At 43.3% G+C, this 14,710-nt stretch overlaps 1 protein-coding gene across 1 annotated transcript in view; it reads right to left on the minus strand.

Annotated features, from left to right (window-relative positions):
• The window catches only part of MICU2 (mitochondrial calcium uptake 2), a 1,314,791-nt gene that overhangs the window by 390,931 nt on the left and 909,150 nt on the right, over window positions 1–14,710 (minus strand). The window contains exon 4 of the mRNA XM_085621585.1: window positions 12,350–12,425. Coding sequence (XP_085477711.1) covers window positions 12,350–12,425 — 76 coding nt within the window. The remainder of the gene's footprint in view (window positions 1–12,349; window positions 12,426–14,710) is intronic.

Consider the following 14,710-nt stretch of genomic DNA (forward strand, 5'->3'; position numbering starts at 1 on the left):
ACAACTAAACCAAGGATTCCATATTTCTACACACTGCCAAAAATCAAATCCACAAACAAAGGATTCCCCTTCCTGGCCGCCCCACAGTCTAAGCAATAGGCTTGGTCCTGGAACCTTAATCACAATTTGCGGACTGGTTCTTAAGACCTATATTCACAAATTAAATCCTGTGTTAAGAATATGAAACACCTGCTAAACATCTTAGCCGAACTAAACTACTACCCGAAAACAGAAATGATGCTATGTCTGAATGTCAAGGCATTGTATACTTGCAACCCCCAGGAGCAAACCCTGAGAGTTACTGAGGACCTCCAAAGGGGGAGTGAATAGTATTACAATGCCCCCATCAATTGGATCTTGCAATTGGCAAGGTTGGCCCAGACGAAGAATTATTCTGCCTTCAAAGACAAGATCTATTTAAATCACCACAGCACATCTATGGGAACCAATTTTGCTCCCAGAGTAGCCTGGCTGTAATTATATTGGTTTGGGGAAGAGCACATTTGGACTAACCCTTTTGAATAGGAGTTATGGCTTTGGCGTCGTTACATAGATGACATTTCCATCATTTGGCCCAGAAATTTAAAAAAGTCACCCAATTCTTAGAATGGCTTACTAATCTGAAAAGGTTCCTGAGATTCACTATGACTCGAGAAGGGAATGAAAAGTCCTTCTGAGATGTAAGCATCCAAGGCTAAGAATGGCAAACTTTCAACAAAACTTTATACCAAGCCAACAAACAAGAATAGCCTCTTGCACTTCAACAGTGCACATCTTCACACCCTTGTGGAAAACCTCCCTATCAGACAATTCCAGCAGATCAGAAGCAACTGCTCCGAGATTTAAGATCACAGTGCAGAAGAAAAAGACACAGACAAACTGTTAGAGAGAGAACACCCATTACCCATCATTGAGAAGGCCAAGAAATAAGCAGGGAACAATCAGAGAGAGTTCTTACTATTGGACAGTAAAAAAGAGGAAAGGAAGGGTCTCATTTGCATAAGCACATATAGCACTGTGTCTACTCTAGTAAAGAAAGTGATCATGAAACAATGGTGATTTCTAGCTAGCAACTAGTTATCCTTAAAAAAATATTTTTCTCTTTAAAAAGAAATAGGAGTTTCAGTGGCATCCTTGTCCATACCTGACCTACCAAAATATTTTTACAGCGTCAAAACACCCTATGAGACCTTTCTAGGGTTGCAGGTCATTACCCATGCAGGTAGAGCTTGGTATACCCCCTTACAGGCCAAACAACAATTTTAGATTTAGATCTACCGACACTCTGGGAACAACAGAACCACACAAATTGCAATTCTAACAATGTGGTTTATCTGACTGAGTGCCCACACAAGCCATGCTATATAGGGATGACCTTGAGAAAAATAAAAGGAGGTCAGCGAACATGGCTGTAATGTTCGTTGCAAGACATCCTTGAATAAAGGGTCAGCACATTTTATAGAGAAAGGGCATAAAGAGAGACGTACACTGGACTATCATGGAAAAAAAACTATGTTGCAAAAAGTTTAGAAGGACGTTGCTCGGAAGAGAACTATTGGTGTACAGACTGGGGACCCAAATACATGTCCTAAATTATGAGATCCCTTGGAACAAACATAACTCTGTGTCATAAGATGTTAACAACATCATGTTACACCTCACATTGTACTAATGTAGTTTTTTGAACACCAAGTCCCTCTACCATTTAAAACAGGCCTCAACAGTAGCAGAGAGAATGACTAGGATTCCATTTCTCCTTATACACCACTAACCTTACACTACTTAACTGATATGACTGATGGTGTCAAGGAACCCCACGGCCTATTCCCAGCATTTGCACTAATTTAGATTACACTCACAAGCCCTTGACAACCTTTACGGCATTGACTTTTATTATAGGCAGCATTAAACTTACATAGTTAGTTATGCCTTTTCTTTGCACATACAACCAAACTCTATATCAACCATGAGCCCAATATATAATGCAGTGCACGAGCATGAGGTATTAACAATCTTAAGGGCCATGATATCACCACCCCAGCAAATTATGTGAAGCCTTAAACATTTATAGTTAGACCTGGCAGTGATGGGGATTTCCTTAGCCTGAATATCAGTGTTTCTAATTAACCAAATTCTCCATCATTAACATGACTGACCTGGGTGAATACCAAAATGTATACAACTTTCATGAGCCCTTATCATTTGACAGGGATAGGTCACTGCTGCTTGCTACTATCAGCTTTTATCTTCATTGTTTACTTTTATCATTCAATTTTGAGTGCTATATACAACAAGCATTTGCAATGCAACAGGTCTCGCATTTACGTGAGTTTGAGCTGTTGGCATTGTAAATGACAATGCCTTTTATTTATGTTTTGGTTTTGGAACATAAATAAAACACATTGTCATTTACAATGCCAACAGCTTAAACTTGCGTAAATGCGAGACCTACTGTATTGCAAAAGCTTGTGCATTGAGTGTCGTCGGGTAGTGCAAACTCGTGTTCTCACTGTAAGTGGAGTGAAAGTGACCTTTGGTTGTTGAGATTTGAATGTTAAAAACATAGTTGTGTTGCTCCTCATCAGCCGGGCTAGAACACATAGCTGAGTTAGTTACAATGTTATTATTTCTTGTGTTTATGAACCTGGGGTTCAAATGGCAGAAAATGACCAGCAACTGGCAGGTAGGTATTCACCCTTTTAGCATACATTGCTTAGTATGTGCACAACGGAATCCATGAAGTCGTCTAGAGCTAATAATGTCACGAGAGGCCGGCGGTCACCGAGTTAACAGCGCCTTTAATGCAGGGGCGTCCTACGTAGTAAGTACGTGAGTGGCAGGTACATGTCTTATTTTCAGAATGTCTAGGTATGATTCATTTTCAAACAATTAATTTAAATGATGTCAGTTCCACTCAATAGTCAGACCATCTCATAGTATTGGATTTGTAAATGAATACCAGCACATAAAACAGTGCAGATTTTTGTTTCCATGTAACGTGTTCAGCAAAGTCAGGGCATTCCAAGCAACAGTCCAATCCCCTGCAAATAACTATAAGCAGGCAATAGCTGGTGACTCCAATAATTACTGTATTTAATGCATAGTGTTCAAGAAGCAGAGAAGCTTAATTTGGGTCAGCGGTTTCCGGTGCGCGGCACAGGCAGATAATTGTCAGCACTGGCTCTAGTGACAGCCCAGCACATGGTGAGGTTGTCTTTTTTAATTCTGAGGTGAGCACATCATCTGTGTCTATTATGTGAACATACACTGGGCATGAATAATACCAGCCTCTCATGCAGTTATTATAGCTTTGGAAAGCTGGAAATCTCTGAATTGTTAAACTTGTAGGATATTGCTGCTTAGGTGTTATGTTGGTACTGTCAATGGCAGTGCTGTCGGGTTTGCGTGGTGCGGGGTGCAGTAGCCTTCTAAGAAGAGCCCTGGCAGTTTTTTTTTTTTTTACAAATCAAGCAAATAGAATGTTTCCAATATTAATTATTAAGGGGTACTGTGCTTCATTTCCTAGGTGGCACAATTCATCACTGGGGAATGGAGCCAGACAGGAGCTGTAACTGAAATGTAGAAGCCCTGGAATGTCCGTGTTATTGAACCCTCTCATTAACCTTCTCCGGGCCGTGACATATCCACAATTATGAATGCTGCTGCTTTCGAACTGTGATTTGTAGGCCAGTGGCACATTTTGGTTACAACCTACTTCCAAATAAATACATTTTTGCCTGCTTACACCAAATAACCCCTGGCTTTTATGCTCGCATGCCCCTGCATGTACACTGCGGGGTTTCTTAGCATGCGATTCTTTGGGGGCCAGTTCTCAGAGAATCTTCTTCAGCTAAAAGCCTCAGTACAAACTCCACATTCGACGTGGTAAGATCACTCTAGATAATCCACGTAAAACAAGCCGAAAATATGCTCTTAAGATAAACGTGCCATGCGTGACTAGCTGAACATTTTCACAACCCCCATGTTTAATAGCATGCCTAAAGTGTGTTCACAAGATCTAAGTTTATGATCATGTTGAACATCTCCTTATAAATTGAACATGCACTCACATGCTATAAGTCCCTGAAAAAAAAACGCCGAAAATGTACGCTCTATTAATAACCAGCACTGAAAGTGCATGCTGAACATTAGGGTTTACAAGATCACCAAGTGTTACGGGAAAGCGCTAAAAGGTCAAATAATTGCTACAGTGGGGATACGTAGTAGAAGAACATACTATGATGAGACATATGTTCAAAGATTAACACGTAAGGGCATGTCGAAAAGCTGTTTAATTTACAGCAGACACATGCATCTGTTAACAACTTCCACATGCAATGACATGCTTGGAACAAGCAACAAGGTTGGGGTATTAGAGGAGGGGGGCGTTAATGAGCAGCAACACAAAGGAGACAGGGCGGGAGTTAAAAGCAGAGACGTGAGAGGAGGAAGGGAGGGACTGGACTCAGGTAAACAACCAGCGGAGGGTTGGAGGTGGTGCTAGATCGGACGGCCTGGGGAAAATGCGATCACATACATATAGTACATTGCCTATACCACTGCGAACCTCTAGCAGATGTGTCTGCGCGCACACAACCAAAGCTTTCAGCCAGGATTTAACAGCGCAGGCACTTCTGTAAAGTGCTCCTGTAAATAATAATTGAGCATTGAAGTTCACGCGCTCCCACAGCCGAGGCAGTGTTAATTCTTACACGAAGTTTACTTTGACAGCATTGTACTTTAAAGACCCAGCAGCAGTACAAGGAAAGAGGGGAAGGCACCTCCAAAACTGCTGGTAACATTTGGTGTTGATCTTTAAATGCACAGCAAATGTAAGGAGATAAGGCATGATTTACAAGCGTCGTAGGCACAACCTAAACAAGCGCGCACTGAAGCTGACGGAGTGGGAGGGGGAGTGGGGGCGGGCACGCAGGCTGCCAAATGGTGCGATGAATCACGGCTAAAGTGAAAGCAAACAAGTGGTTGCAGGACTCCAAATGGTGCGCGCGCCCGGACGGGTCATATGCACTGTAGTTGGAGGCCTGCAAAGCCACAGTTTGCACTTCCAAAACGCGCTTACTATAAGTCTCGCCAGAGCAGCGCTAAAGCGCTGGTCAGGCGAGACCTAAAAAGCGAGTCTGTCCTGGTGGTGACAGGTAACTCCGCCTTCTCCTTCCCTCCCATAAACATGAGATTGAGTGCCGGGAACAACATTTTCTAAGATCCCTGACCCGCACACGGGTTTTCAATGTCATTACATCACCCCAAATGTGCACGGGGCCTGATCAAGCGACTAGTGAAGCACAAAAATACCATGATCATACCAGGTTGGAGAGCGGGGCTGAAAGTAGGTTCACTGTTGGCATGTTAATCTTGACGAAGTAAGGGTATTTCTTCAGGTTTACATTTCCTGGGATTAAAAGTAACCTAAGATGGCCGGCACTGCTCTAACCATTTCTCTTTTTTACCATGTGTTGTTCCTAAAGTATGGAGTTTTTCCCCCCTTCCTCCAAGTGACATCCTGACTTTTGAAGATTGTAGTGTGTGACTACAGGGGTATCCCTCTACCCCCATCCTCACATTTGGCCATAACGGTTTCCCTAGTTAGATAAGTACCTGCTTGTAAAGGTGCACTTCACCCTCATTACCTACAATTTGGAGTGCATTGAGTGATCACTCCACCTATGGTTTGCTCTGCTTTGAGTAACCACACCATTTGATGCATGGCACACCTGATCATGTGACCATATTATTTTGATTCCCACAGTGAAATGTCACTGCATACAGACCAGAGTTGTGTGATTGAAGCCCTAAACACAATGCAACAAGAATGTTACAACTAAGCACTATTTTATGGATGAACTTCATTGATGTGATATTATTCTGCCCGTTATTGTGCTGTTTGTTCTCTTCTAGCATAGGAGTCAAGATAGAAATACAGCATATATTAGGCGAATAATACATCAATATGCATGCATGAGTAAGTTGCATGCTATGGATGTTTGAAACACCTCTGGGGAAGTATTTTGTGTCCTGATGAAACCCATGGACCCAATTGGCCTTTAATTATGGGTCTGAAACATGTCGACCACTTACTATGGTTATAGGACCATTATATCCTTGCACCCCTACAGAAAATCTTTTAATCATACCCAAACAACTTTTATGTATGCAGATGACACACAAATTGTCGTTTCTGCATCAAACGAAGTAGAATTCAATACCTCCCAGTTTCACGACTGTATGAGAGCAGTCAGTAGCTGGATGGGCAAGCATTGCTTTAAACTGAACTCCGAGAAAACAGAGGTCATTTTATTTGGCAATAAACCCTTATTCTGGAGCAAAGCATGTTGGCCTACGGAGTTGGGAACACTTCCCATCCCGGTCCAAAAAGTAAAAAATCTGGGCATAGTTATTGATAAGAAATGGAATCTCAACAAACACATCAGCTCGGTCATTTCCTCCAGTTTTAACACTTTGAGGATCATTGGGAAAATTCTCCCGTTCATTCCCTTTGCCGCCAGAAAAACAGTTATTCTAGAGTTAACTAAATTTCACCCTGTCTCAGCTTGCATCAAAAGGCTACACTGGCTTACAGTGGCTAACCGGATCAAATTTAAGGTTTGTGCCTTAATTATAAAGCTGTACACAATTCCGGCCCCAGATTCCTTAAACAATTCCTCTCTTGGTATACACCTAAACGATATCGAAGGTCTAAAAATACTTTAATGATCTTGTGCCATAGATTTAAGAGACTCAAATGAGGCGGGGATGGGAGGGGGGGAAGGATTTCTCCTCTGAAGCAGCAGCGCTTTGGAACAACCTACCAATAAATATCAAAGCAGCTCCCACGTTACTGAGCTTTAGGAAACTTGTTAAAACATGGCTTTTTAATGCCTGGCCACCTTCGTTCCCTCGACACTGTAAACACCCCAACTCAGCGCCAAGACACCCTTGGGTAATCGTGCGCTTTAGAAGTATCTGTAACATAACATAACATTAATAAAGGAATACCTTGGTTGGTTTGGGTATTTTTATTATCTTCTGAAGACCTCAGAATGGAATGACAAATATTCAAAGTGCTTCCTGGAATATAGTTGAGTCCATCCTGATTTTTAAGGTACAGGATGAGACCCGGTGATAAAGCATGCAACTACTAAAGTCTGTGAGGGTTTAACAAAGAAACACATTTTTTCATTGCCAGCAGCGTGATAACTAGAGGATACATCTTCCTCATAGCAAATAAATCAGGTGTGGGTTACGTTGAGTAAATTAGTGTGACTACGGTTCTTACAATATAACCATTCAGGTTTTTGTTTGATAAAGTATGCTTTTTGTGTTGCCCTTTCTCATGCCATGGCACACAAACCTTCTGTTATCGCATCACCACTAAGTTTGAATTTTTTAGTTGTGTCTTGGGAAGAAGCAAGAAGGAATGTTTGACTATATTTGATTGCAATTTTATTTTTATTTTCATCTTATACAGGATTGATCATATAACATTTAGAAAGACATTGGTGCTTAGAAGAATACTGAACTTGAGAGACATTGTCTACCACAAAATACACATAAAACATAGTACAGAGCAAAACTGAAATATTTCAATGTCATAAGTTTAGTTCATTTTGATTAAAATCAACCATAAAAGCATAGCAAATGTACTTAGTAAACAATATAAAATAACACAATGAACAAAAGACGCAGAAACAAATTCATGAATTCATAAAACAAACAGCAGATCTCAACAGTCATAGTTAAAACACGTCACCCAAAATATGCCTCCTCTCTAGAAACCTCTATTATAACCCACGATAAAGGTTCGAATATTTCCAGGGCGTGACAAATAGCTGAGGTCACCCTAATTCAGATCGGACTTTCTTGATAGAACACAGCCATGCAATCTTTATAGTGGCCTCCAAACAAACATTCTAGAATAACCACTCGGGTTTGTTTTGACCCAAAAACAAATCCACACATGTACTGGCGCCACTTTAATTTGATTTTACAAGTAACTTAATTCCAGTTCCTTGCGACAAAAGAAATAAGTAAGAGGAACCTTGGGGCATGATAAAAAATTAGCCAGCAAATCAGTTTTTCTCTACTTGCAGGTTGGACACATCAATATTGACCCAAACACCCGAGTCATAAATAGCAACAGAGTTACATTTGCTAATAAACAGTCTTCATATATTGCAGGAGCTTGTTCCCTATATGTGAAGCACAATTAAAGACAGGCTCAAGGACTGAATAAACGTGAGCGTCCAAGTTTGCAAAAGGTGTGCCCATCTGTTTGCATTATCAAGAAAAGGTAGGAAGAAATTTCTTAAAAATCTAGCCTCTAATGAAGAAAAGTCCAGCTGATTAAAAGTGCATGAATAAAAACATAAATAGGTACTGCCCAAAATAAAACTACTTCCTCAACACAAACTACTGTACTTTTCACTGCCATTATAAAAGGATGTAGCTATGTACTGGTGATACTGGGCTACTTAACTAGCACCTCCACAATACAAGAGTTATCTCAAAATAAAGGCACAATCTCCATCGCTGCTCTGTGGCTTCACGGAAATGGCTGCTGTTCACTTGTTCTAATGTACGACCGCCATTGACGCCTCTTTGCACTTTGCGCTCTTTTGTACATCAGACATTTTTACTGATTTTAAAGATTTTAAGAACTGCTCTTAAAACTGATTTTACTCTGTGTATTGCAATTGTGCTCACCTTCTGCCGCTAGTGCCCTAGAATACCTCACCCCTGACCCCGGTCCGTCACGGCGTGTGCCGATTGCACGGAGGGTCACATAGGGGTTGCAAAACTTACGGTTTTCGGCCGGAAACGTAGGTGCGCACTCTAGTGATTCCCCTCATTATTTCTATTTTAGTGGGCTGAGGGCGCGGACGCGCGCAGCGGCGCGCCAAAGGCGCACCCGTCTGCGCCTGGCAGCGCCCAGCGGCCACAATCCTTACCGGTTTCATCTTCGAGTTCCCGCCGTGTGACATGTTGACAATGGAGTTTCTTCAATATTCGAGTGCTCAACTCAAAGATTTAAACACATTCTCCACTAATGGCACTTGCATATTTCTAAAGGGCCTACTCCAATGCCCTGAAATTATGCTTTCATCCAGCATTAACAACGCTGCCTCACCCGCTAGGCCTAGGCTGCACAGGAAGCATGAAGCCCCCCTTCCCTCACTGAAAGCTATCTATTTTAACGCCCGTTCTGTCTCCAAACATTCTTTGGAGATATGGGATTTACTGGACCATACTGACCCAGACTTATGTTTTATCACGGAAACTTGGCTTCATGAACATGCCGGTCCTGACCTGCATGTAGCCTTCCCTTCTGCTTATAAAACGATTCGTGTTGATAGGAAAGAGAAAAGGGGGGGGGGGAGGTCTCTTAATTGCTTACAAATGCACTTTAACAATCAGCGCTTTGGAAAATGTATCGGGCAATCAGATGGAAATATGTATCTTTAAAATTATAGGTCTCTTAAGCGGGTCATGGAGAGGAGCCCTGGTTTACCGTCCTCCTGGTTTGAAAGGGGACTTTTCGGACCTACTAATTGAAATCATTGCCCCGCATGTTATAGCCTCCGACAACTTCCTTCTCCTTGGTGACTTTAACTACCATGCGGAACTGCTACATAACCAGGACACAGATAAACTACTTTCAAACACTAATTCTCTTGGTCTGGTCAAAATGGTGGCTGGGCCTACCCACTACGCAGGCCATACGCTCGATCTCCTTTTTTCTAATACACCGGAACTGGTCATTGAAACCACGGAGCCTCTACTATGGACTGACCATTTCCTGTTGGAATTCACTATTCCTACTGCCCCTAGAATGAAACTACACTCTGACAGCAATCAAGTATTTTGTAGGCCTTGGCGTAAAGTAATGCCTCCACTGTTCCAAGATCAGTTCTGTTCTTATTCCTCAAACCCCGAGGCGAGTGTTAATGATGATGCCGTGCAGTTAAATAAAGCAATTCTGACTACACTGGATCTCATTGCCCCGACACAGATCATTAGGTCCAAGAACCGAACTTCTTTCTGGTTCACTGACCATCTAAAAGTCTCTAAAAAGCTGTGTCGCGCCGCAGAAAAACTGTGGCGGAAAACAAAATGCCCAATAGATCGTGAAAGTTATTAAATACTTCACCATAGTTACATGCGTGAAATTAAATTAGCTAAAAAAACTCACTTGGTAAGTCGGATAACTAAAGCAGAAAACTCCTCTAGGGAACTATACCACATCTTTAAAGAATTTACCTCTGCTGCTGATGAACATACTGGTCCCGTCTCTCAAAACTGGATTGATTCGCTATCGGAATTCTTCGAGGAAAAAGTTATGAAAATTCACAAAACATTCCCCACCACTCCCGTACGCGGGCAAACTGAATCTCTGTGCCCTTTACTTGACCAATGTAACCTCCTGACTCACTGAGTGTGACCTTAAATCCGTCACCATGGTCATGAACAAAATTAAATCTGGCTCGCCCGCGGACCCTTTCCCTTCAAAACACTTTCCAAAGATGGCTCCTACATTCCTCCCGGGGCTGGTCAGTCTATTTAACAAATCTTTCGCTGAATCTAAGTTTCATTTGTGCTGGAAGACTGCCAGAATTAGACCAATTCTGAAGAAGCCTTCGGCAGATCCAGAGATACTTCTGAACTACAGGCCAATCTCTCTCTTACCCTATTTCGGGAAAATGTTGGAGTCGTTGGTTAATAAACAGTTGGTGTGCCACCTCGAAAGTCACGGGCTCTTGGACCCCTCGCAATCGGGTTTCCGAGCAGCTCACAGCACTGAGACCGCCCTGGTAGAGGTCACTGACAACATCAGATTAGCTCTGGACAAACACCAGTCAGCGATCCTCGTACTGCTCGACCTGTCGGCTGCCTTCGACACCATCTCCCATCGTATCCTAGAACCACGTCTCTGGGATATTGGTGTCAGGGGGCAGGCCTTGAAATGGTTTATCAGTTACTTGAATGACCGCAAAACTATTGTCCAGATGGGTGACATCACTTCCAGTGAAAGATCTGTAACTATGGGTGTGTCTCAGGGCTCTATTTTGAGCCCTACCCTTTTTAATATCTACATGGCCCCCCTAGCTGCTGTGAACAGAACCTATGGCTTCGACGTCCTGTCCTAGATAGATGATACTCAGATTCTGGTCACACTGGGCTCTGATCCCAACGATACCAAGAAGCGTTTTAAGGACTGCTTGACCCATGTGGACAAATGGATGACATCGAATCATCTTCAGTTAAATGGGACCAAGTCTGAGATCATGCTTTTTGGTAAAGCGTCCAACCACTGGACGCAGGACTGGTGGCCATCTAGGCTTGGCCCATGCCCTCCCCATAAGAAATTAGTCCGGAATCTAGGAGCCCACTTGGACAGCTGTTTGTCCATGAAGGGCCATGTGAATCATATTATTGGTACCTGCTTCGGTGTTATGCGGAGCCTTCGGAAAGTCTTTAAATGGCTCCCCCTAGAGGCCTGTAGACCCCTAATACAGGGTCTTATAATTAACAGAATGGACTACGGCAACGCTCTTCTGTTATCTATCAACTCTGACCTCCTTGACAGACTTCAGGTTCTCCAAAACACTGCTGCGAGGCTGGTCCTCGACCGCCCTAATAGATCACCGTCGGCACCCTGTCTTAAAACTCTCCACTGGCTTCCAGTGAGAAAACGCACCCTTTTAAAGACCTTGTGTCTCACACACAAACAAATGTATGTCAGGGGTCCTAAATATTGGGTGCAAAAACTACGCTGGTATAAACCACCCAGGGCATTGCGCTCAAGTGACTCTGCTCTGCTCACCCCTCTCAAAATCCACACTGCTAGACAGGGTGGGCGTGCTTTCTCATTTTTGGCTCCTGCTTCTTGGAACAAAATGCCATTTGAACTCCGCAGCACTCCAGACCACAACTGCTTCCGTAAAAGATTGAAGACCTGGCTGTTTGGATAAGAGTCATGGGTCCCTTTCTTCTGCACTCAGCAGACTGCAAGCGTCATGAGACTCGCAAGAGTGATATGTGCGCGCTATAAATACCCATGACTTGACTTGACATTGCCCTTAACTGCATTGCTGTCTCCTTTCCATACACATTCCTTTGTTTCAGAGAACTATGCCAATCCATTGCTTCCAACTGCCAGCCACTAGATTCCTATCCACTCACAAAGGTAAGTGATGTTGGCATTGTCAAAATGACAAACAGCTGCTGACCAAATGAAAATGCCCAATAGAGGTAAGCCTTTCACAAATGTAGTCACATGTATTGTATATGTATTTAAACAAAACACAAAATGTCAGGGCTACGGAAATGTTACCTCGGTCGCCAAGGTTACGGAAAAAGGTTGGTCCTGGTTTAGTCTTTGCCGCCTTCATCAAAATAGCATCTAAATCCTTAAAACAAATTTAAATAAAATATATTTTACCATCAAATCTGTTTGACAACAATCACTATTATAACAAGCTGAGCAGCAACAAAGATGTTTACTCTGGTCAAACATGTGTTCTATGGAAAATATCTTGCCATTTGCTGCACTCTTTAAAATGATCGAATATGCTACTTACCAGTATGCATCTGTTCTTGGCATGTAGGGCTGCTGACATTCATATCTGTGCATAGATCGCCGCCTAGTGTTGGGTCCGGATGATTGCATATTGTTGTCCTGGAAGAGTCTTCGAAGTATCACGAGATAGGTGGCTCCTCCCCTGGACTACTGTGCGCATGGGCATCCTCTCCATCCTCAGATTGTTTTTCGCCATTGTGGCAGTGATGGAGTAGATACAGTAAGTGATGACCATGCTATAAAGTAATTCTGAGTGCTGCAGCCGCTACAGGCGCCGGGGAGGAGGGTGGGCGATATGAATGTCAGCAGCCCTACATGCCAAGAACAGATGCATACTGGTAAGTAGCATATTCGGTTCGAGGCATGTGGGCTGCTGAATTCATATCTGTGCATAGATTATATAGCAGTCCCTCCATTAGCGGCGGCTGCCCGTGTCAGCTGCAGCAGTCTGAAAAAGGGTCTTGAGAACAGCCTATCCTACAGCTGCCTGCTGTTTTGAATGTACATCTACACAGTAGTGTTTAGTAAATGTATGTATAGTGGACCATGTGGCTGCTCTACATAGTTCCTCTAAAGGAATGTTCCCTAGGAAAGCCATGGACGCCCCTAACTTTCGTGTTGAGTGGGCTCTTGGGGGAATCGTTAATGTGCGTTTAGCTTTTTCATAGCAAATTTGAATACATTTAACGATCCATCTGGCTATCCCTGCTTTGGAAATGGCGTTGCCCTTGTGTTATGGAGAAAAGGCAACAAACAGTTGTTTTGTTTTCCTAAAATCCTTTGTTCTGTCTATATAGTACATGAGGGCCCTCTTTACATCTAGTGTATGGAGCATTCTCTCTGAGACATTTTCTGGATTTGGAAAGAAAACAGGCAGTTCAATAGTCTGATTCATGTGGAACTGCGATGTCACTTTAGGCATGAATGTGGGGTTGGTACGTAGTACAACTCTGTTTGCGTGAACCTGTATGAATGGCTCTTGAATGGTTAGTGCCTGGAGCTCACTAACTCTTCTCAACGAAGTGATTGCCACTAAGAAAGCTACTTTCCAGGTGAGGAATTGAATCTCACATGAATGTAGAGGTTCAAAATGTGGACCCATCAGTCTGGTGAGGACCACATTCAGGTTCCACACCGGTGCCGGTGGGTGTGTTGGAGGAATCACTCTTTTGAGTCCCTCTAAGAAGGCTTTGATGGCAGGCACTCTGAATAAAGAGAGGTGCTGCCTGTTCTGAAGATAGGCTGCTGTTGCGGTTAGATGTATACGGATGGAGCTGTATGCCAGATTGCATCGGTATAAGTGTAACGGGTAACAGATGATGTACTGAATGGATGCATCCAGCGGATTAATGTCATTGTTTTTACAGTAAATGACAAATCTTTTCCATTTAGCCGCATAGCAAGCTCTGGTCGTGGGTCTCCTGGCCTCCTTGATGATATTCATACATTCTGGAGGCAGGTTCAGGTAGCCAAACTCTAAGACTTCAGGAGCCAGATCGCCAGGTTCAGCTGTTGCGGATCTGGGTGCTGAATTTCGCCATGGTTCTGTGTTAAAAGTTTGGGTGTTAGCCGCAGTCTTTGAGGCGGCACCACGGAAAGTTCTAGTAACGTGGTGTACCATGGCTGGCGTGCCCACATTGGAGCAACCAGGATGAGTGTCATTGATTGTTGCCTTAGTTTGCGTGCCACTAGCGGTATTAATGGCGCTGGGGGGAAAGCGTACGCAAATCTGCCTGACCAGTTCATCCATATCGCATTGCCCTGCGACTGTGGGTGCGGGAACCTGGCGGCAAAGCTTTGGCATTTTGCGTTTTCCCTTGTGGTGAATAGGTCTATCTCTGGATGACCCCACTGCTGGAAGTACGGTTGGAGTACTGATGGATGTAGCTCCCACTCGTGCATTTGGTGGCTGTGTCTGCTGAGCAGATCCGCCATTTGGTTGTCCTTGCCCGGGAGGTGTTCTGCCATGAGGAACATGTTCCTCTGAATGGCCCACCTCCACAAGCTCTGAGCCAGATGAGACAACTGTGGAGAGTGTGTTCCTCCCTGCTTCTGTATGTAGTACATGGCAGTCATGTTGTCCGTCCGGATCAACACGACTTTGTTGCACAAGTG

This window comes from Triturus cristatus, chromosome 8 (assembly GCF_964204655.1).
Source record: "Triturus cristatus chromosome 8, aTriCri1.1, whole genome shotgun sequence".
NCBI lineage: Eukaryota > Metazoa > Chordata > Amphibia > Caudata > Salamandridae > Triturus > Triturus cristatus.